At 41.6% G+C, this 24,847-nt stretch overlaps 1 protein-coding gene across 1 annotated transcript; it reads right to left on the bottom strand.

Annotated features, from left to right (window-relative positions):
• Window positions 1–10,951: 10,951 nt before the first annotated feature.
• KLHL42 (kelch like family member 42) lies at window positions 10,952–24,222 on the bottom strand. The gene is made up of 3 exons (XM_049822209.1): window positions 23,205–24,222; window positions 15,616–15,809; window positions 10,952–11,748 (listed from the first exon to the last, which is right to left on the bottom strand). Exons 1-3 carry the CDS (start codon window positions 24,140–24,142, stop codon window positions 11,297–11,299), a joined length of 1,584 nt encoding a protein of 527 aa, XP_049678166.1. The 5' UTR covers window positions 24,143–24,222; the 3' UTR covers window positions 10,952–11,296.
• Between the last annotated feature and the right edge of the window lie 625 nt (window positions 24,223–24,847).

Genomic DNA, 24,847 nt, shown 5'->3' with positions numbered 1-24,847 from the left:
CTGCACTTGGTATAGCACTTAGTATAGCAACACCTAGCAACATCTTCTCCCCCCAACCATGGGGAAGTCTACATCTGTGTTGGAATAGGTTAGATAGCTACTTAAATATTTACTAAAGGAAATGTATTATATATGTTTATAGAATGCATGGTATGCTTCTGAAAAGCAGTACACTAAAACTGTGGAATAAGTGCGTCGGGTTTATCCTAGGTGTGTAAGTTTTACTTTTTGAAATGTTCTTAAACAATGCAAAGTATGACATTTTTGTAGCGTTTGACAAATGTGGTTTGTGTCAAAACCACATTTGGAATTGTAAGTTTGTGTGTGGCAGAGTACATGCATCATTAAGAAGTCACTACATCCATCTTACCTAGGGTGTAGATCCATCTAAAATTTGAGAATTTGCAAGTTATATTTCAAATGATAAGATTATTTTAGCTTCTCTGTGTTTTTATGTGCTGGAAGTGTTAAGTTTGTAATTAGGCATTCAAAATCAGCTCGAGTGAGAGGTACCATGTGGAAACAGATCTCTTTTAGATTAAACTTCCCATAAAGTTGAAGGGAAAACTTTGCACTGGTAACAGTATAAGAAAGATTTTTGGAGCAAGGGCCTGGATGAATGCGTATGCAGACTCATTTATACACATACACAGAGACCAAACGCAATGAAGCCACAATCTTCCTCCAGACTCTCACCAGCTGGACAGCTGAAGGTGTCTCGGACTTTGACACAAAAGGTACCCTGGTGCCACGGCCAAGCACAGCTGGTTGAAACGCGTGCAAAGAAGGGAGCTTTGACTCCTAACTTCACCAGGCTGCTTCTACCAAGGCAGATTAATTCCCATCTGAGCCTGCTGAGCAACAGTTCTTCATACGAAAAACCCCCTGGACGCTATGCAACCCATTTGACCCAGCACAGATTAAACTATCAGCTACCTGGAACAAGTCCAGTGCTAAACACTTACAGGGTTATAGGAAAGGAAATATATCTTTGCCTCCTCCATCCAGCCACCTCTTACTGCTTTAAAAAAACACTCTGTGGTAGAAATCAATATGATTCAGCCTGAGACTTCTGCTGTGGGTGCTCCGTCCTGGCTCCTTATTCATACAGCTCATCTGCAAACCATGGAGACCTGTGATGGCAAAGCCTGGGAAATGGCTTTTCTGAGGTCACCAAAAAAATACTCTGCAATATTCTACAACCCTGCCAGGTCTTCGTAGCAAACTATCAGCTAAATAATTTTCACAGTTGTTGGCAGTTCTGGGATTCCATCGGCATCATAACACGGCATCAAAACTGGTATTTGTTCTGCAGATTTGAGTCACAAACTAATAGATTATTCCTTCCAACAGAATGGCAGTTTTAAGTGAATAATGCTAAAAAGTGCAGTAAAGAACTTTGGGTCTGAAATATTCCCTAACAGCTACTGCTGTCAGAAAATAATGGAGAGAGAGAAGAGCAAGGCTGCCCCCTCTTCCCAAAATCACCTATAACATGCAAGGAATTTCCCTGCCACAGAAAACGCATTTCATAAAGCAAACTCTGGCTTAAAGGAAGGACAAAAATGGGTGCACACACAAAAGCAGTGTGCATCCAAACCCAAAAGTCTGTTTATCACGTTGTTATACAGATATAGACCCTTTATTTCCAGGTACTTTTGTTTCTCTGTCTCTTCGTTTGAGTATGCACTCCCGCTCTGTTGCTTAGCTTAATGCTTAACTAAATCAACGCCGAGTGGTTTTCCTGCGTCATGCTATTCTTGTTTACTGATCACTGTTCAATAGCTCTTAATGGACAGTACAAATACAATGTATTTTGAAATCTCTTATCTAGAATACATTGCACAAAAACTGTGGAGATTTGAACTGGAAGACCTGCACTTCCACACTGGAAGTGATGGAAGTGCCTCACTATTTCTGTCCAGATAACATGGCTTGAGGGAAACTCGGTTTAATTTGTTCCATTGAGCAAATTGTGCTTTCAAAGTTGCAAAGCATTCAAAAGAGGAAGATACAGAAAGCTGCTCAGTAAAATTTACAGAAATGGCTCAGAGCAATTGACTATAACTTCTAGATGCTTAAATAGAAACACTTTCAGAAAGCACTTCAGCACTGAACTTACAAAACATCAGAGTCCATTCTGAAGTGCCTGAAATTTAATGCCACAACGCTTAAGGCACGGTAGACCATGCTGAAAAACCTTTGCCCCTTTTTTCCAAGTCTATGGCTGTGTCTACGGAGTTGCCATTGCTGCACATACCTGCGAACGCTGCAATTACCAGTGCACTCTGTACCCCAATTCACATTTTCATTGCACCAGAACATTTTCTTTACCTTCGCCTTCATTAACTTTTAAAGCACAAGTGCATTCTAATTCTGATAAAAAAGACGGCTAGACTTTAGTATTACTATGCATGGACCATGCTTGCTACAGAGGGTGGAACTCAAATCCCAAACTTGCTGCCTCTGAAGAAAATCTGTTAAGACCTCCCACAGAAATCAGGAAAGAATTAATGGGCTGCTGAGTTCCTAATATGTCCCACCCTACGGCACCTGAAGGAAGTAGGTGTTATACTAGCAGGGAAGAGCTTGACAGGTTGAGTATCCAGCTATTAATGGTGACTGAGAGGCCTGAAGCCAAGGGAGACTGTTCCCAATTAAAGCTTCCCTTTGGTGAAGAAGGCCTGGCAGAAAATGAGTGATTTTTCTGGCTGCCGGTGACTTAGGGGTTCCTGATCCCAGGTGGGATGGAAGTATTTGCCTTTTTTTTTTTTTTTTTAACTTCTATTGACCATTGGAGGGGTAAGGAGTCCGCTGAGTGCTGGGCCCAGAAGGGGTGAAAGAGTTTATGTTCTTCTATGTTTATTTTGGACTTCAGGGGCCACATAGAGAGTGGAACTTTTTATGCAACACAGCTGGCAGAAGAAGATCTCTCTGATTTGAAGGTGTTGGAGAGTAGATGGATCACCCAAAAATCCAGAAGGAAACAATGTCAGAGTTACTATTGCATTATGCTGCTTGGAAAGGGGATGTTCTAGGGGCATTATGGCCACTCCGGTCAACAACAATCACTCCTCAAAATCACAGACAGCCTTTACAAATAGTCTTGAACAGCTGGTTCAACCCACTCTGACCAACTGCCTAATGAAACTACAGTGCCAGTAAAGCCCATGCCCAGTTCCCCACAGATGGGTACAATTATACCAGGTTGATGGACAGAGAGACGCTCTTGTTTCATAAGCTGTTTTGCAAATACGCAGAGAACACAGCATTAACAAGATTCATTTGAACACTCTAGTAGCTGAAACAGATTTAGAGAAAAAAACCAAGGAAATTAATACATAGGAAATGCAAGCTTGAACACGCCGATTGGGGGTGTTATAAGTAGACAGCTTGGGGTAAATATTTTATTTTCTGAAAAAACACAGTTTGATTATCCCAAATAAAGCCTGACAAAAAAATTTTGGCTTAAGCAAATAACAAAAACTAGTTACACATACAAACCGAAAAGGGAAGGGACTATGTTTACTGGGAAATTTGCCAAGGCATAAGAGATTTGGGTTCAAGTCCATCCTCTTCCTCAAAGATTTCAACTCACTACTTGGGACACACCCTTATCTTTCCTATAAAGATGTAGCCCTGAGGTGGTTTGCTGTCAAACAGTTCCTGGAGCTGTTTCACCTTGCATGGAATATTAGCCAAAGTTCCAATCCTTGTGGAAATAAATCTTTTGTATTTGTATATATTGACAATGTAAAACAGGAATGATGCCTGTCTGTTCCGCGTGACCATACTCTGCATTTTGTTGGGTTTGGCATTATTATGGCATGTGAGAGAAGGATCCAAATGCCTACATACAAATTTTGTTGGTTTGTTGTGGGTTATTTTAGGAGACATTGTGGAAACAAACAAACAAACAACTCACAGCACCATGACCTAAAGTAAAACATTTCAACCTCCCATACCACATTTCTTGGTACAAGAAAATGTAGACTAGGACACACGACAGTGCTTTGCTATTCAAAGTCATGACATATCAGCAACGCTTTCTCAGTGACTCCCCAACAGCATAATTGGAGAGATGTTCACCTTCTCCCCAGATATTCTTAGGAAAACATCACTGACCTGACTACTTCAGAGCCAGTATATTTTGAAGACTTGTGTTAACAGAGATAGACAACTTCACATTGAAAGTCAGCGCCAAAACCACAGATGGGGCATATCAGAGATCATACTGTAACAAGATTCTCCAAGTCTTCAGTCTATGCCTCTTCTTTCACCAGCCAATTGTACAGTTAACATCTTTCAGATTCTTTTAGAATTATCTAATTCACTGAAACATGTGCCTAATTCAAAGCTGTTTGTTTTTATTAACATCAAAAGGCTTTGGATCGGGCCCTGTTAAAGAAAAGTCTTTCTACAAGCCTATTGTGCATTTGCTATTAGGTACACAATAGGGCTTCTGTGATCCCTCTCCCTGCCTCACCTATCATTATACATACGTTAGCAGATAACATGTCATTAAAGAGGCATAAATGTCAGTCAGAGAGTCATCCAGAAAAGCTGAATGAAGGTTTCTAGGTCTGCCAAGTAGTAGTTCTGATAAGGGATCACCTGCCCAAGCAGTGCATTCCTATCTCACCACTAGCATTTTCTTCCAAATACACAGATGCCTTGCCACAAATTATTGTGGTTGAAAGGGTTTGAGTTGCAGGGGGAGAGATGGGAAGAAGGAAAAAGGAGCTGTTGTTTTAAAACCATTTAAAACTTCTTCTGCCTGCTTCTGCATTTGAAAATTGCTTATGCCTGGAGGTTAGAGAATGGCTGTTCCTAAGCATCTGTTTTCTGACTTTATCTCCACCCCTACCACCCAAAATCATGTTTTTATGGGCTTCAGAGCAGTTGTCATCAGTCGATAATTTACAACTGCAAAATACACATTCTCAAATGACACAGCTCTGGTCTTCACAGTAAATCAAGGCCCTACCTGTAAAAGGGCAAAATTTCCCTTACAACCAACTAAAAAAGGCAGTACAATGTGATCCAAGGAATGTATAATATCCCTAGTAGAAAAAGAAAATTGTAATAAAAATAGTCAAAGATGAAAACAGAGCTCTTCTAACACCATCTCCCAAACCACTGTTCGGTTACAAGTTTTTTAACCTCAGTGAATAGTGTAAATCTTGAAATTAGTCTAAGTTCCAAAAGAGATTAAGAAATGCCACTTTTTACATTTCAGACCTTGCATAGATGAAGTCGTATCCTTGAAGAGCTACAGATAAGATTTCCCTACCCTTACACTGCATAAATCCCTTATATTGTGAATACTTACTAAGTACAAGAAAGTACGCAAAATTCTACAGAATCATTTTTCAAAGCGTGACCAATAAAAGCAAACCAGGAAGTTTACAGGCTAAGTCATTTTGAAGATGTAATAAATTAAAATTAGGAAGATTCTTGGAGTGAGGATTTTGGGTTTTTCTAAATATAGAAGGTGAATGGAGAAAAATGGTATCTTTCCTTGGAAAACATCTGAGGAAAAAACAGCACACAGAAGACATGGATGGATCTGTGTATCCTTGCATAAGTCAATGGGGTATCACAAAGGGGAGGAATGGGAAGATCAAAGCCTACATAGCAGTCAATTTTAATTTTGAAGTGTAATATACCCAGAAATTCCCTACAGTAGGGGTTCTTGATCACTTGACTTGCACTTGTTTACAGGAATCTTGAACAAGAGGGGTTGGGTATAACTCCAAAAGAGACAGGCAGCTTCCAGCATAGAGGAGGTTGACATTTGTATCAGACATCTGATTTCTGCAGTGATTTGTGGACCGACAGTGTCTCGTAAGTCAAAGCTGAGTTACTGTACAGTAGAAGCAGTGCGTTAAAGGTTTGTCCTGGGAAAGGAATTTAGGACTTGCAGTACAACATAAGCTATTATACAATCAGCTTAGCCTCATCCAAAAGTGCTACCAGTTTGGGGTGCTCATAGAGGATAATACCACGATCAGGGCAAATGTGGGGCAGCATTATAGCAGCCTGTTGGCAGAAGAATAACAGAGCTGTGGCTGGCTAAATCTTCATAGGCAAAAGACGGTGAGTCAGAGTAAACTTCTTTAATTTCTGAAAATTATTTAGAAAGGGTGTCTTATCACAAGGCACACCCTTAAAAACATCTGGAAAATATCAGAGAGTGGAAAATCAACAACAGATCAAGTAATCATAAATTTCAGCTGGAAAAATGGAGTGAGGGAAGGAGGATTCAGAATGTTTGCATTGACTGCTGAGTCTTAAATAGTGGTGTAAGTACCAACAAACAGGAGGTAACTGCTCAGGTGCTGAACATCTTCCTCTCCTGCTGAAGCATATATGAGTTGAAGATGTACAGCGCATCATGTAACTGGATACTGTAAAACTGGACACCATCTAATCCGCCTTCCACTAGAAAAATACACTAATTGCAGTGATTCCTTTTCTTTTGTGAGACAGTTTGTATTTCAGAAACAAAACGTTTCACTCTTCTAATTACAATGCATAAACTGAAACTTACTTTAGAAAATACTGATATTCATAGGATGTAACAACGTATGTTTACTAGTAATATCAATGCTTTTAGAAAAAAATCCACATACCACATATAATTGGGATAGCAATTTTAAAGCTGTGAATGCACGACCCCTATCAGCTGACAAAATCCAGACTCCTTTTCCAAATTCCACTCTCCTTTTGGAGAAGAAAAGACAGAGATTACACTAAAATAGGCTCTAAGTTGATTAGACAGAAGACATACTCCGAGAATGGCAGTGTTAATATTGTAGAGAAAGACGTTTAAACTTTCTGTATCTTCCAGCATTTGTTCTGGTTCCTAAGACTTACTGTGGGGATGGGGAGCCACCCTTTGGTCATTATTGTAAATGCAAAATCAATATAACCTACCACAGATGCTGACGGTTTCTGCCTTCTGAGGGTTCTTGGTAACCATCGATAAATTTATTGGTCATACTGGCAGATACTCGAAGGATCGTCTCTGGTTTAACACCATTTACAGTATGTATCTTACCTTACAGGGACAACAGGGATAAGTAATCTTTGCTTGTGTAGGGCTTTGAGCATTTTACATGCTAAATGTTGTCATTACACTCTGTGCCTTCTGTTCTCTATCACATTACTGACGCAGATCAACTTCCACAAACTGAGTGTCTGTAGCATCATTTCTCACTAAAATGAGGATTAAATGAAACAAAGCATTTGTAGCTTCGTAGACTTCTCTTCCAAGAGTCCAAAACTGAATAAATGAAAATTCAACCTGAATTACAAATTACTTTACTTTTTCATCGTGGTGATTGACAGTCACAGATCAGTGTGAGAAGCAGACTAACAAATAGAAAAGACCAACAAACTGCTACATATAATTTCAGCAAAACAGGCTGGACATTGATGTAGAAAGTCAAATCCTCAAAGAATGGAAAACACAGATATTAAGCCCAAGAAAGGTCAACCGACAGGGCCGAAAGGGAAACCTATAGAAACCGGCCAGGGAGATTAAAGTTAAGCCCCACACAACTCTTATTTCACATTGCAAACCACAAACCTTTCCCGGAAAGGAAGAAACTCTTATGCTTTTTTCTTAGCCTTGATATGAGCAACCTTCTTAAACGCTTCTCTACTTTATGAGAAGGGACTAAGTTCCCAGAGCTTTCCATTTACTCCTCCCTCAGGACTTTGGAGGCTGTTTTTCTTTCTTTTGATTTGGGATCATCCTCTACCATAGTCAGCTTTTGCTGGTCAGTTATCAAGTGGAATCGGTCCACGAGACAGAGAAGATGAATAGTGGGTATGTAAGCACTGGATAACCCAGACACAGCAGGAAAGCAGCAGTTTTGAATTTGGATACAGACTTAAGAACACCAAGACTAAGAAACTTAGATGAACTACAGGCTATTAGGTGACCAAAAAAAAAAAAAAAAAAAAAAAAAGAAAGAAAATAACAGACTGGAAACAGCCATCAGTTCAAAATAAAGGTAATTAGCAGAGACCACAATGAGATTACTAGCTGCCTTCTATCCTGCCACTTGTCATGAAGCAGTTTGAATAACCAAGTAAACAGTTACAACGAGAATATATGTGCTTCTTCACATGCTCAACATGCCTTCAAATACTACACTACTACACCAGACAAACCATTTGTGTTCCCACAAGACGAACATTCCTACTCACGTGTTACATTTGTGGATGAAGATGCAAGAAGGTGGAGTGATCTCTCCAAGTCCACGTGGTAAGTTAGAAGCGCACTCAGGATAACACAGGAATTTCCAGTTGATCAGACTGCAAGGCCCCTTGGTCTACACTTGCGTCATTGTCATTCAAAAGAAGCTTATTTGACCTTAATGACCTATTTTCCTCCCACCACCAAAGAAAAGAGAGCACACTGAATCACTGAACAACAGTTCCATTGGCTAAACAGCAGCTTTTTAATTATTCTCTGTTAGTGACTCTAAACCAGTTTTCCTTGCCGCAAAGGGCAGAAGCTGCCCAACAGTGCCTTATATGAAATATTAAATTGATAGAAACAAAATGAAAAGGGCATGAGACAGTCATTAGAGTGTTTGGGTCTCTTCCTGAGGTATGGGGGCCACCCATATTGCATACTTTTCTGTAATGAATTTTGTTTAAAAAATATATATTTATGTCAGCCTGTAGTAATACAGTCCATTATTACAGTCTGGTGCTACCACTAAATTCAACACCAGTTTTGATTTGTGATCGTGGTACTGTTAGAGGTCAGTATATGAGGAATTTGCACCATGGATTAACAAAAGTGTCTGACTGTATTTACAGTCTGAGCCATCTTTCTCTCCTACATTTGAGCAGGTTCTCCAGATTTTCAAGGTGGTCACTTGATCTCTGGAAGCTGAAACCAACATGTAGATAAGTCCAGTGTGGAAAGGCCTCTTGTGAAAAAGAGTAATCACACCTAAAAGATGATGTCATAGCTTTTGGAATTATGACTGCACTAAGAAATGAGTGGGTTTGAAAGGACTTGATTAGATATACCACACTGCAAATCTGGGAGTGATGGGTTTTCACAGTTAATTTGCTAGGCAAGAGAATACTGCTACTCAGATGGGACTCCCTCCACCAGTAATGATCTGAGTTGACTTATGGATGACTGTAGGTTACTGCATCTGGAGCTGAAAAGAAATGAAGGAAAGCAAGTAACATAATGTGACTGAGATAATTTATCACCAGGCAATAACAGACTGCTTACATTTATTCTAAAACACTTCTGAAAGAAGAATCTTATGAAAGTCACCTTATTTCTTCAATGACGAAGAGCCATTGTTTGGTCTGATACTGCTGTCAAAACACAGCAGCTGCTCAACGCGTGGTGTTTTCAAAGGAATAAACACTAACACATAGACATGGATTTAACTAATTAAATTCATGCATACAGCTGAATGGTAGACACTAGTTTGGGCTGAAGCATAACATACTCTTCCAGGCTGCAAAAATTCCACCCAAAAGGTAAATCCTGGGCATCCAAAATACCTCGCTTCATGTCCACCTGTATCCTAAAAGCGTTCAAACCCAAATGCCCTCATTCTGGACAGGTTTCCTGGGATTTTCTGTTTGGGTTGCTACGCACGATCGGAAGCACCAAATTATGCACCTAAGCACTGAATGCATGAGTGGTAATTGGCAAGGCACTTCAAGTCTGAGAGCTCTTTTAGTCAGCACTGACTTCATTCAAACCCTGGAAAAGCAGGGAGTTTAAAGGACCTTGAGGGAATCATTGCTGCCTCCTCCTCCTCTCTACAACAGGCACCTATCTTCAAAAGAAGATTCAGATTCCTGAGTTCCAATGAAGAAGAAAAGAAACCATCTCCACATATTAGGAACCTGTTTAGGCGAATTAAATCTCTTCTCTTCTCATGTGGAGAAACAGCTGGTGCAGAACCAGCATCCCTGCAATGTATTCAGCACATGTCTAATCTGGTTATCTCTCCCCTAAAGGCAGACGCAGTGAAACCTCCCCATGGTGACCAAGACCACCTCCGTTTCTTGTTGCGAGGACACACGTTCCATACCCGGGCAGGTACCTTGAGAAGACACTTACGAACTTGTCATCTACAAAAAGAAAAGGGGCCAATCATGACTACAATTCTCTCAGGCAATAGGCAGGAACTAGGGAGAAGGTCCTTGGAACACAAAGAAGTGTTCATGGTGACCATCTTACAGTGCTCTTGGTAGAGACCGACAGCTGTGGGTGGCAAACTTGAGGTAATCTCCATCAAGCTCCTGGTAACACAAGAAAGAGCCAGCATCCATGTGCAGCTGCTTTGGGTGGTGTTGGCAGGAAGTCATTTACACAAATCGACCCTTCCGTTCCAAGTGATGGATGTGCTGGATGACTGTTATCAAGCAGGATGTGCCTGGTGCAGAATCACCGTTGCACATTTTCCTAATATGCAGCTTGTTGCCAACTTTAATTTGATCTTTAACACTCAGTACTACAGAATACAACAAGGTAACTAAAACTTATCTTTCAGAAGATGAGCAAACTTCTCAATTTGAATTTAGAGCCTTTTTACCTCTGTCTTAACGGTAGCAATAAATGCTGCCAACTTCCACTAAAGTAGCATCTAGTATCCAATCAGCAACCATAAGCCTCTAGGCAATTCCTCCCAGTCCCTGGCAAAGCATTTCATTACAAATAATTCAGGGAAAGTTCTTATTTTCTTGATGGTACCCCAATTGCCAGCACCTTTGAGAATGTCACTTTTTACTGCAGAAGATATAAAGATGTGATAGTATAAACAATTTTAAACATTGTGCATTTGACAGGATGTAGTTTGAGTAAAAACTGTATTTTAAAAGAAATAATTCCCTTTGTAATTTTTATCATACTTACTATTTACTTTATTGAATTATTTCCCCTTTTACCATGTATACTTCTTGCTCATCTTCTACACTGTCTATTAAGATGGAGAATAAAACTACACTGATCAGTTTTGCCTTTGGAATTCCTTTATCAGTTACCAACACAATAATTTTATGTTTCACTTGCAAACAATACCTGGTGAAATTTTAATCCAAAACAATAGAATTTTTAAACTGAAATCTTAAAAATGTTTCTGGAAGCATTTCTCTTAATATTGGATTTTGCAACTTTTTTAAAAGTATTTTATGTCTATGTTATGCAAACACATTACATTCTGAAAATGGAATTATTAGAGGGAGCAATATTTCTTCCAAGAATGATTAATGAGCTGAAAAGAAAAACCTGATGCTGTTACACTTGTGGCACATCAGGCAAATACATAGAACAGATCAGCATGTTTTGTCCAAAGGCTGGAAAGCGTCTTAGTGACTCCCAACTGTCCGTAAATATATTATACTTAAGAAAAACACGGTGCTCCAAGCTTGTAGATAGAGTAATATCCCTACTCAATATATAGACTCCATCATTGTGGAGAGTGCAAGTCAAGTTAAGACCCGATTTTGATGTGTTCTCTTTGAGGTAGAGCCATTCTTTGGTAGCAATGTTGTAAGACTGCACAGTTAACACATCCTCACTTTGGCTGGATTTTTGGTTTGGTCCAAGTTCATGAATACAACCCCCTACCAGATATATAGTTTCTTCAACAGATAGCATCTGTTGTTTGCGAACATGGACATCACAAAGTTCAAAGTTGGTCCAGGAATCAGAAGTGGGACAGTACTGCAAAATGTTCATATTCCTATCTGAAACAGAGGAGAGATATTTACAAATAAATATATTAGAAGGTACTCATGGAGGAGGATTCTTCCTCCCTACAAACTGTATCAACCTTTATTACAGATTGCTAATGTATTACAGTGCAAAAGCATAGCAGACCAGGGAAGAAATACTGATTATTGAGAACTGCAACTCTTTGCCCTTGACAATAAAGTTTGAACGTTCTGTTCCTTTGCAGAGGGAAAAATTAAGCTACTTCTGGCACATTTCATGATGTAAACGGTCTGAGGATGCAGATTTTAGCAGAATAATCCCTACCTTTTAACTTCTGCTTTTAATTTTGTCTCTGATTGATATGTAAGAATTTTTTATGAAAAGGGAAATGAAGCAATATTCTGCTCTCCAACACTGATCACAGATGAATCAAATTATCGTGAAGACAGTACGCTTCATTAATGGCTGTCAGATGATGATTTATCATCCAAGCTTAACTTTGATACTTTGCATTTTATTCTATAAATCAATGGAATAAAATTCATGAAGCTAGTTACATTTTGGCAAGCGGCATGGATGACCTAGGGGCAAATGTTCAGTACCTTATAAAGAGAGAAACTCTCATTGTCAAAATAATTTAAGAACCAGGAACTCGGTGCTCCAGCATCAGACAGAGGCACGGAAAAAAGCTGAAGCCATATCTATACTTCAGTTACAACTCAGTGGAGGCATGTGTTGGCAGTACTGTTATTCTACATACAATACCACCCTGATTTATGGTGCAGTGAAGACCCTGGCTGTGTCCAAGGCTTCAGTAAATTAACACAGAATGCACAAGACTCATTAGCTAGTAAATTCAGCTTCAGTCTCTGGAGACCTGAGCTTAAATCTGAACTCAAGTGACAAGTGGCAACAAGTTGCAGACTCCAGCCTGGTCGTTTAATAAAATCTGCTCCGTATTACAAGTCTATCCTGCATGATGATCTCCAGATGAGCTCCCAAGTGGAGCAGCACATGGTGACATACTGATAAATTATTTAAGGAACAGGTATAAATAGCCATAAATATAACGGGATTGTCATGAATGAAGTGCATTAGCAGCATGATTAAGGAGGTGCTGCTATAGCATCTGCCTGCACTCTGATCATTTTCAGTCACTGTTTATTACTTTACATTGCCTTCTTGAACACCTAATCCACTTTAAATAAAGGAAAAAAAGAGGGAAAATATCATGGCAATACTCTATGAAATTGCTGATCAAAGCTCTACATATAGGTGATCTTTGTCTCCAAGCAATGTATCATTCTCTGACTCATTGTGGGAGGGAAAAATCCCAATTAAGTTTCTATGTCTACTTATAGCAGTAATCTTCCCAGGTGAAAAGTCCTATGGTTTGAGAGGGGGCATATGAAATGGAAGTCTATTGTGATATGGCCCTCATTTGCTCAGTCAAGAGCCTGGGTCTTTTATATCCACTGAAAAAAAAACCCAAACAAAAAAACCCCATGAACATTATAGTGCCTGACACGGAGTTATGTTCACAAATGAGAGCTGAGAACTGGAAGGAGGGTCTTTATTCAAGAAGTGTCATTATAATTTACAGTGGAAAATTCCAGATCCTACCACCTTTTGGAAAGTGCAGTCTCAGTAGAAAACTCTACACAGATCAAAAAAATAGCCGACAAAATCTACCAAAACTGAGGTATATGCAGAAAAACTAAAACTAAAATAAAATAAAGTAAAAATTTACATATTAATGGCTGCATGTGTTTTATGTAGTGAATGTAGTGAAACAGCAAATGAACCTCAGTGTCTCTCAGACAGTTAGGCCTTGACACTCTCCAACATCTGCATAACTTGGAAGGTGAATCACCAGCGTAATTGCAGCAATTCTGGTTTCTAAGTCGGATAGCTGTCCTAAGCCAAGGGGTCACAGAAAACCTCATTCCAGACCCTTGTTCAGGAAAGGATCTTTAATTATAGCAAGCACAGGTGTTTGCTGTCCTGAATGGTCTTCCATTTAAACATAAGCCTAAATGTGCTACTTATCCACTGCTCACAACTTTCTACTGGCTTACTATCCTGTTTCCATTAAAACCAGCTTTTAGGAAAAGATCTAGGAACAGAGGCCTGAAGGTCAGTGGCAATCCCCCGAGGTGAAGACGAAGCAAGAGGTAACACACTGACTATCCTCCTTCAGCTGAAACCAGAAGTAGTAAGTACTGAATAAGGAGCTCGACACAGGGCAGGAATCCTGACCACACACACTTTGTTAATGAATTTTAAGGGAATAGGATCTGCACCAGCAACGTGCAGATCTTCCTATCCATGACATCAGGAGCAGGCAGCCTGAAGAAAGGACAGCACAAGCGCCAGAAAAGGAACTTGCAAAGTGCAGGGGATGTCAGAGAAAAGCTGGTACTCCTGTAATTTTGTAGCACTATTAACCAAACCAGAGCTTTTTCTTCTTACCTCTTCTTTCTCTTTTGCTAGATAAAAATGACAAAACCTAACTCCGGTCTCTAGAGACAAGTCTTCCCATCACTCGGTTTCAGTCCCTTCTCTTTGTTCTCTGCTCTCTTGTCTCAAATGATGTTTCCCCTCGGGTCTGACTTTTCAGCACGGCAAGTGTCGTGTGCCAGACATCCTTCAGTCCCAGTGCCGGACATCAGGGAGCACAGTGCACCCCAACAGGTCCTTCACTGGGGATGACAAGAGGACTGGGACTACGGAGCACCCCACAGTGTGTCCCTCCATACGGACACAGGCATGCCGATATCTTGTCTTCCACGGTGAAGCCACCAGGTTCTGGGTGGTCAGAATGGAGCGGACAAAATGCTTTGGAAGGTTACCGTTACCGCAAGGACCATGAGGGGTGGAAGTGTGTCTTTTATAAACCTTCTAATGATTCAGAGCTAAAATCTGCTCAGATTCTAGAAGAGACAGCTTGTTCTAATGTCAGTTTAGCTTTGCTTGCAGTACTCTGTAAAAGCTGATCCCTCCTCTAATTTTATTCTCCATTTGGAAAAAAAAAAAATTAAAACTACTGTGGTCAAATGAAGTGGGCAAAGGCCTTAGAGATAGGAATTTAAATTTAGGAAATCCTGGTAAATACTGAACATCTGACATGAAAAAAACCTGACTTTTAAAACTCTGAGAAAATGATATTCCTCCCAGAGAATGGCGCTATGTGCTTAAGGAACAAATGGGAGCTCTATGTAAGTGGCTTGCTTTTCCATGGGATAAAGTAATTGTCAGGAGAGAAAGCAACTTCAAATCCTTCCCTCTGTACAGTATCATCAAAAAACAGGGTATAGAAAGGAAGTAAGTTAAAAACGTTGGTTCCTGCTTAAGCTTTTGATTAATTATTCAATTAAGTTATTTCAGCACTGAAAATCATACCTACAGCTTGAACTTGCCTGTGAAACACTGAAATGCTATAGTGAAAGGACCATGACATCTATTAATACATGAGAAGTACTAATGCAGGCAGATACTTTCTTCATATTTCTCATTCTGACAGTCTAAACCAGGTATTTAAAAAGTAAGCAAAGTCTATCTGTTGAGACCTCTTTTTCTACTGTGTGATAAAAATCTAAAAAAAGAAGGGCTAAGCTGGGTGCTGAAGTACCCATCAGTCTGTCCCCTCTGAATAATAAGAGCCCCAGGTCCGTGCAGGCCCTGAAAAAAAATATAAATATCTGATTCCTCTATGACAGAGCTAATTTTTTTGTTTCATTTGTCAATTATTTTCTACCAGTGATTTATTTCCACATGTTTTAATGAGTATCATGCAGCTTTCTACATCAGTTCAAAAGATTTCCTGAAAAAAGAGACAACGTTATCTGGGCCTTAGAAGCAATCAGGTTAAAAGAAAAAAGTAGAAGCAAGGTTTCTACCTCGTGTAGTGTATCCTCCAATGACGTAGATCTTGCCCTTGCATTCGCAAGCTGAGAATTCTGCAAGAGGGTTTGGCATGGATGCCACAAAATTCCACCAGTCGTTTTCTGGGTTATAGCACTCCACGTTGGAAAGGGATTGACCACCGACGGCATAGAGCTTTCCATTCACAGCCAAAAGCTTAAAATTGGACCTGAAAGAAAAGATTGCAGCATTGAAATGGGTTGCAGAGATGTACAGAAAAATATAGGAAAGTTAGTTCTTCCTATCCAGGCTCCAACAAACTCATCATCACTTACAACTTGCACCATCACTTCATGTATTACAGCATCTGAACTCTTCTGTGCAAGGCCAAAATTCCATAATTACACTGTAATTACTTAGGACAGTAACCAGTGACATTCTGGATGTTAATGATGTTGATGCTGAGACTGATGAATATTTTATTTTGGATTTCAATCTGTCACAGTTTGAGCTTTAAGTGTTTAGTTAACTAATGTGTTCAGTAGACATCTTATTTTTACTAGGCTTTTAGTAAGGTACCTTTAGTAGAGAAAAACGTATTATATACATACAGAGTCAAGGATATTATTTTAGTTAAAATTGCAGAAATTTCAAACAAGACTTGATGAATGCCTAAGAATCTATACTTGTCTTAGTCTGTAATACAGGAACTCTTTAATAACCCTAATAAATAGAAATGTAAAGTGGTACACACTGAATCATGTTCTGCAAAAGAAGGAAGAGAGAATCTCCTGTACCTTATTCAACATTAAACTACGAAATACATCCTCCATCCCACTGAAGCAAGATATATCTGTAAATTAATGCTCCGCCCATAGCTGAACAATATCCATCACACTCCACAGGCAATGCCCTGTTTTATGATTTTTTATTCTATTCCATTATGCTGCTATATTTCACGCATGGCAAAGGGCAACTTTATAATTACTGAAGCGCAAGAAACGTTCTATCTTACACTTTTAAGATAATACAGGCAGAAACATACGGTCTATGGATTTTAAAGGTACGAGTCTGTAGGAAGAAATTGGAGGACGTGAAGATCGAGGGCTTGCATGCTCAGCTATTCCTTCCAGCTATGGAAGCTGGTCTAATAAAAGATGAGCTCTTCCTCTCCTCAGAAACAGTCTCATTGCCTAGAAAGGTTGTTCCTTCTCTACTACTAAGCCAAATTGAGATTTTACCATGCAGCATCCCAGTTAACTAGATGCGTGAACGTCATCGCAGTGCACCAGCTCAGCACAAAGCCAAACGGGGAACTGCGTTATGTCTGTAAAACTGAACTGATGCTTTAGACTTGCGTTGGCCTGCAGAGCAGTAAAGTGAGTTTCACACTGCATGAATCCAAGATTCAAAACTTACCGCTAAGTAGTTTTGCAGGGTTTTGTCTGGACAAAATGAACCCTGCTTAGCAGCAGACTGCCCTGCAATTTCTTTTTATTAAATATATTTGGAAAAAGAATTTGTTTCCAGATGGAATCATTTTGTTCTTGTCATCCTGATATAGCTCTGGAAACTAAAATGCTCCTTTGAAGGAATTAATTGCTTTTTATTCATTTTTTTGCTGACATTTACGATTAGGTCACTCTGTTCATCTCCTCTCTACAGCAATTATGTTTTCCATCTTAGAGAATCCAGAATAACATGGCAATCAATAGCGGGTATGAAATGAGGATAATTACTTGCAAAACATTATGATTTTCGAAGCAATGTACCTGTTCTACAGGTTATGGTGGGAAAAAAAAATCCACAAATTAACAAAGAGACAAAAACCCAAAATGTAAATGCATCTTCCAAGCAATCCTTTAAAACCTGAAGTATGTTAGAAAGTCTGTAACTCTGTGCCCATGATGGAAGTGGCACAGGATTTTTGGCTTATAAAATGAGTTCACACACACACAGATAGCGTTCCCCTATTCTAAGGTCTTCTAGCCACTTTTTAAACATGGTAAAAGTTCTGCCAGAGAGCACATGAATTAACTAAACAACTGTATAGTGTCTGAACATTAAAGGATTCAGGTTTCCTAATTCACACGTGCTTCTCTAGTTACCCTGTCATTGTAGCCTCTTACTATTTTATCTAAATGGAGGTAATTTATCCAGTTTTTGCTTGATGGCCTTCATATCACTGAATTGTTTCTTGCAGCACAGGGAAAACTATCCGGTGAAAGATGTACAGCACATCTTTCAACTTCAGTTATTCTAGATGGTGGCCACGTACATTTGTGTCAGTCATTTACCCACTTCCAACACTTGTTAAAATGGATGACATTCTGTGGAATTATCTCAGATTCATGGAACACATTAACTATAAGATTCATTTTACTCAAAAGCAGCTGTATCCATCAGCATACTTTATATGAAAGTTTGGACAATGGCTCAATATGTTATGAAAAACTTCTCCCATTCACCTTTCCATGCCAATAACAGCAGGTGTTTTTATGGAGAGTGAACACTAGGAAATATTTAGTGTATTTTTACACTCTTTTAATGTGTTGGAGCAGCTGGAAACAAGGAAAGCAAACACTGAGCAACCAGCCAGCTCTCCACAACTAACAACTGTTCCATGGACTACAGCTTGGAAACAACAGAGCTGAACAGTCCATCCGATTCAACTGCAACAAAACTCCACTCACACCCGTGAGTTACCTAAACTTGGGGGATCAAAAGTACTTTCCAAATGCCAGGCCTAGTGCGTACCCTTCTTGTTGGGACAGGACCGGGTATGAGCTGTCTTCTGATGTCCCTTGTTTCCTCTGAAAGGAACCCCAGGAACACAAGCAAGAGCGAGCTATGGAGTTTTACCACAGTTCAAAATACAATTTTCATTCAATAAACACAAGTGCAAAGCACTGCATGCACAAAGGAAGAAAAGTATAATGCACAAATGCAAAGGATCTAGGAGTCAGAGTGCACAGCTTTCTGAATACAACATTCAACAACTTGCAAAAAACCCTACATCGTTCTGGATTGCATTAACAGCCATACATGTATCTGTAGGAGACCCCTAACTATGAAGGTGGCTATGAAGAGGACAGCAAGCATTCTTCTTGTTCACTGACAGATATCATTCATTCAGTACACAAGAAAAAGTTAGCGTAGATATTAGAGAGGACTTCCTGATCAGAGGGGTGGCTAAATGTGGGAACGAGTTACCTGGGAGGAAGGAGGTTGGAATCTACATTGCTGGAGGGTTTTAAGATCAAGTTAGACATTTTAAGATCAAGTTTTAAGATCAAGTATTCACAAGGTAAGCTTGGTCCTGGCGTAGAACAGGAGGCCTGCACTAACTAACCTGTGGTTCCTTCCTGCCAAATGATCAACTTTAAGCTTAAAATTTCTCACAAATCAGATTACGTCTTTATTCTAGAGTTAAAGCATTTACAGCAGAGATGAAGAATTATGAAAGCACAGTTACGAAGGCAATTCCAAAACACTTTACACTTTTTGCACGAACCACATTTTTATATTCCTTACACGAGTCTGCAGAGCATATTGCATCCAACAATTAGCTTTGGAAGGGTGTGATACATTTGTGATAAATATGACATGAATATTTCTAACTTAAACATTTTTTAAAAGTCTATTTTCCCTCAACACAGAGGAATTTTTAGTGAAAAAAAAATATTTAAAAATGTGGAGAGGAGGTCTCATAAACTACTACCATTCCCCAGGAGCATCCTCTCCTATATTCCTGTAAGAGTCCTCAGAATGGCAGTAATTCAAGCAGAGATTGCTCACAAAACCCATGTTCCACGTGCATGTGTATAATGCCAGCCAGGGGCTTACAAGGGTCTTCCAAGCCTGGAAGATTTACCTGCCATGAGTAGGAGGTTCTGAAGGAAAATAAAAGTGGAATATACAGCTGTAACTGGCACATGCAGTAGAAATCCTGTGAGTATATTACTTTTAAATAGCAAATTTCAACTGACAGCATCTATTTAAAGAAAAGTACGGCAACGTATTCAAGGGCATTACTTGACCAGTTCCCAATGCACTTCATTACCTTCTTGTCCCCAAAGACCTCAAGTGGTCTTGGGCAACCTTTACATGAAGTTTCTTCCATGAAAAAGTCCAGGTCATTCTCTGAAGACACTACTCCAAGTACAGCAATATATCTAGAATGAAAAGATCTAGAAACTGTGATCTATTTTGGACTATTTGTGACAAGCACTAGACTTAAGCCTCAGACGATGAGAAACTCCAGGCTCAGTCACAGACTTCCTATATGAGCTCGAGTAAATTATTTTACCTCCCTTGGATATGCATAAATAAGGAAAAACACTTTATCAAGCTTATGTGGGCATCACAAGAATAACATACAGGAGTTACCTATTGTGAACAAATTTGAAACTACAGTAATAAGACCTCTACGTCTAGAAAGAAAGTTAACAGCTATAACCTAAACCAGAATGACTGCTAAGTATTCAATATATACCTGATGGCTTTTGTCTTTTACTTAGAAGTAAGTTGGGACCATTTCATCCATGCATTGTGTCGAGAATCCCAGCATCCTGGGATTCTACATTACAATGATGGAAATAATTAAAGATAAAAATATAATAGAATTTACAAGGTTTGTTAGAGGGCAGAGAACTTCTTTTATTAACAGCAAATCAGCACAATTATTTCCGTAACTTCTCAGCCTTCCCTTGAGGCCAACATATGCATCCATTCCTATAGGCCAAATCCAGATACTCTGTTGTCTGAAGTCAAACCAACTTCAACAGGAGCTAGAACCCTCCCTCAAGGTATGTAATAAATTCACCCATGGGATATAATTATATCAGCTGACATAAATTAATTTGGCAGACAGTCACATGACTGTAATTCCTGAATGTAATTATATCAGCTGACATAAATTGATTTGGCAGACAGTCACATGACTGTAATTCCTGAGCAGCACGCTGGGCAACTGCCCTGCTTATTTTACTACAGCATAACAAACTAAAAATACAATGCTGAGCAAACTGCAGATCTAACTGCAGCACATCTGTGCGGCAGACAGGCATCAGTGCTGTTCGTGTTGAATGCAAAATCCTGATCCTGAAAATCTCCCTGTCCTTGGTTCCTATGGCACAGGCCACCCCTTCCTGTGTTCTAGCCACAAAATGTCAAGCAGGTATCAGAGAGCTGAAATGTTATGTCAGATAGAAAAAGTAATAATTAATAACTTCAGAGTTGAGAGTCCCTGAAGATGTTAGTCAAAAACATGTTTTTTGAAGGGGTCAACAGAGTTTCCGTGAAGAAAACTTCCCCTGATTATCATTCAGAGAGCAACATACTCACTTGCTGCTACCTTGCAGTCTAGGGGAAGACATTAATTCTGGGTTCTTTTTGGCCTTCAATAACTACCATGAAATGTAAGAATAGAGACTATTCCAAAAATATCCATTTGCATGATACTTTTCTGCAGTAAATGGCCAATGTAAAATTCTATGCTAAGGAATACCTTGCTGTCACCTGTGATGGGCCTCAAGATTAAGTTGGTATGGCAGTAGATGAAAACAGCAATATAAGCATAAAATATCCATGTGTTTATTTCAGATATAATGATTATATATCCTAGAAAAAAGGGAAAGGGGGGTAGGGGACTGGGGAAGGCTGATCTAGAGTTTGAACAGCCAGGTCATAAGGCGAAAAAAAGCCTTAAAAATCCCATTTTTTAAAAAGCCCTTATTTGCCATGCTGCAGAATCATCACACGCAGTAACATCTCTCTTGCCATACACATCCACAAACCTAGGCCAAAACCTCGTAACTTGATCAACATGGGACTTCTATGTTTAAGTTAATTTCCATAGGAGATGCTGTGTGGGCTGACCCTATCATCCTTTTCTACCAAGGTCAATGTGCTCTCAGTTGTGCTCACGTAGGCAAGACTGGTGAAGAGAGGCCGGCTAAAACATCTCAGTTCTCGCAGGTGCTCGGTGAAGACTGCTTATAGCCTCAGTCTCCAAGAAATATATCGGTAGGAAAAGGTGTTTGCAGTGTTTAAAGGCTAAACACTCATTTTACAGATGAAATTTTGCACATCACCGTTCCAAGAAGCCAAAAATCCTGAAAAAAATTGTTCCTGATCAATTCCGATGACTGATTATGGAGGTAATAATTTCAGTGAAATTCTCACAACAATACAAGAAGTGGGAAAAAAAGTGAAATGGGGAAGAACCAATTTTAGGTCAAACCCCTGTTTTGAGGGGTTTTAGGGGGCAAGAGCTAAATAGAGACTGGAATAGAGACTGCAGTTTTACTACCCATATACAAAGCATTTATGCCAATGGTTTAGGTCTCTGCAAGCTCTTTGAGTTTACCAGATGGAGAAGAGAATTTCCATTCTACAGTGAATTTTGGTCTTCCTACTTGTTCTTCTTCAGACAGAGAAGGTAAAAATTTAAAGCTTTTTCTAAAATGGAAACAATGAGGAAGTTCATGTTGGGTAACAGAAACGTTTTGTTTCAGTGAAGTGAAAGGCTTTGTTTTGATAACTGCAGCATGATTAAGGTAGAGCAGCCACAATCTTAGCCAGGGAGATGGCCTCTCTTCTTCGGTCCCCCTCAAAGCTAGCTCTTAATTATTCTTTCAAATGTAAATTATGCAAGTGTTTCTGAATACTAACTTAAACATCAATGTCAAACAAACAATTCAAAAGGATAAAGGAAAAAAGCAAAATGGTCAAAATGATGAATGATTCCCAGACCCAATATTCTCATAAAGTGAGAAATTTCTCACAATCTTCCTGACGTTTTTCTGCTGAATATTTCACCAAAATGCAGGCATACAAAACATTGGGATTTTTATGAAAGGACAAACCAATGAAAAACTGCTCCAACTAAATCACTAATTTTTTCAGCCATCTCCACCTCTGATAGAGCGTACATACCCACTAAGAGCAGAAAAACTTGTTGCTTACACTACCGGAGTTAAATCGCACCACAAAGAAAGTAGGCGAAGAATTTTATCTTCTTTTTTTTTTTTTTTTTTTTTTTTTTAAATCTTTGTTGTTTCAAAGAGAATTTCTGCTACCAGTGAGACAGCTGTTTGGAGAGGCCGGCTCCTTGCATACCGCGATTTAAAGGAAAAGCAGGAGCCCGCCACCACTTCACACCGAGGTGAGCGACCACACGTGGTGGAGGGCCATAGCACGGTCCTCCTCTGTTGACGCCGAGCTCGCGTCCTCCGACAGCTGAGCCATTAACCACCAGCGTTTAGGCAACAAAGTCCCGTCCCCCTCACCCTTCCCTTCCCTTCCCACGGCAGCTCCCTGCACCACGCAGAGGGGGCCCCTGCACCGCAGAGAGACAGGCAGCAGCGTCGCGCCGCAGCGGGACAACTCTTGCCGGTAATGAGCAGGTTTGCCAGGCCCGTCCGGCGGCGCGCCACTAAGCCGTCGCCAAGCGCTGCCATCCTTCCCGGCGCACGATGCAAGAGACACGGGCGACTGATGGCACAGCGGCGGGTCTGAATCACTCCTCATAACGCCAAGTCTGGTCACCGCCACGGGACTCGATGGGGTCTATGTGGACAACACAGACGGACACGCGTGTATTGCGGGGAGCGAGGGTTACCTCTTCTGGTTCATCGAAGCCAGCTGACTCCATTCGTTTAGGCAAGGGTTGTAACAATGGGCGGCCGAAATCTCCTGGCTGGTGATCCTGTAGCCCCCGACGATGAAGAGGTAGTTGTCCAGCATCGCCGACCCGTAGCCTCGGACGTTCACCAGGTCGGGGGGCAGGTTGCTGGCCAGGGGCAGCCACCTCTGCGCTTCCTCATCGTACCTCAGCATCGACCAGGGGGCTTCCCCCTGAGGGTGACGGCCCGGCAGCAGGCCCGGGGAGGAGGAGGAGGAGGAGGAGGAGGAGGCGCCCATGAAGTCCCCGATGGCGACGAGGGTGGCGGTGCCCCTCATCCGCCTCTCCTTCAGGTGCTGCCGCAGAGCGTGGGGCAGGAGGAGATGCGGCCGGGCGTCGGGCCTCCGCAGCACCTGATGGTACCGGGCGGCCATGAAGTCCAGGCAGGCGTCGTGCAGGTCCTGCAGACCGTAGACCTGGGCCAGGCGGTGCAGCTCGAAGCAGTTGCCCAGCCTCACCCGGGAGAGCAGCAGGCGGAGCAAGGGGGTGACCTGCAGGTAAGAAGCGGCCTCCACCAGCTCCTCCAGCAAGGGGGGCTGCTCCTCGTCGTCCCCCTCCTCCTGCTCCAGCCTGGCCAGGCGGGAGGTGTTGATGAAGTCCAGCACCAGCTCCAGCCCCGGAGCGCTCAGCCCCCCGCGCAGCAGCTGCTCCTCCCGGCCCTGCTCTGCCTCCCGCATGCCCGAGCGGTAAAGGGCTCGGAAATAGTCACTCTGCTCGATCAGCTTCCTCTTACACACCGGGAACCGCTTGTCCCCCAGCCGGATCTGCACCACCTCCTCCTTCCCCGCGCCGGCCGCGGCCCCTTCTTCCTCTTCCCCCTCCTCCTCCTCCTCCTCCTCTTCCTCCCGCCGCCGCCGCTGCTCCGCCAGGGACATGGCTCACCCCCTCCCCTGGCCGCGCTTCAGCCCGGCCGCGGGCTCCTCCTCCTCCTCCTCCTCCTCGTCCTCCGCCCCGGAGGCCGCTGCCGGGAGGGAGGTAGGGCGGAAGGCGCTGCCGCGGCTCTGTCACTGCAAGGAGGGAAGAAGGGGAAAAGAAATAAATAAATAAACCCCCCCCAAACCAAACCCACTGAGAGGAAAGAACAAAAAAAAAAAGCCCTAAAAAGGCAATGTTAAGCGCTCAGGCCACGGCCGGGCCTCCCCGCTGCAGGGAGGGGGGGGGGTGGTGGGGGGATATCGGCGCCACAGGGCAGCCGGCCGGTCCCTGCGGCGGGGAAGGGGGACATTTTTAAGCTCATTTTTAAGCTCCTGTGCCTGTGAGGGAGGCGATCCGAAGGGCGAGTGTCCCGCTCCGGGCTGCAGCGACAGGCAGAAGGGGCAGCGATGCGATCCCCCCCCCCCCCCACGTCCCCAGCTCTGAGCTGGGCCGGGATGGCTCTAAGCTCTTGCCATAAATGTACTCCTCATGGAGAGGGGGAATGTTCTCGAACGGCACACGCGGGGGGGGGTGGGGGGTGGGTGGGGAACAAAACACAAATATGGTGCGTGTACGTGTATCGGTGCATGGCCGGAGAGGAGGGGGGAGCGCTGCGCTGGGCCCGGTGCCGCGGCGTCCTGACACGCTGGCGTTCGCCAACAAAA

This window comes from Accipiter gentilis, chromosome 18, assembly GCF_929443795.1.
Source record: "Accipiter gentilis chromosome 18, bAccGen1.1, whole genome shotgun sequence".
Taxonomy (NCBI): Eukaryota; Metazoa; Chordata; class Aves; order Accipitriformes; family Accipitridae; genus Astur; species Astur gentilis.
Note: the sequence above shows the minus strand (reverse complement) of the source record. Positions and strands in the feature narration are given on the sequence as shown.

Bases quoted from the DNA above. Each gene is read 5' to 3' on its own strand.
- KLHL42 (XM_049822209.1), bottom strand. From the start codon at position 24,142: ATGTCCCTGGCGGAGCAGCGGCGGCGGCGGGAGGAAGAGGAGGAGGAG. The intron at 15,810-23,204 runs GTAACCCTCGCT...CTTTTCTTTCAG, and splicing joins GCTTCGATGAACCAGAAGAG to GTCCAATTTTAAGCTTTTGG. The intron at 11,749-15,615 runs GTAGAAACCTTG...CCTCTGTTTCAG, and splicing joins TGGAGGATACACTACACGAG to ATAGGAATATGAACATTTTG.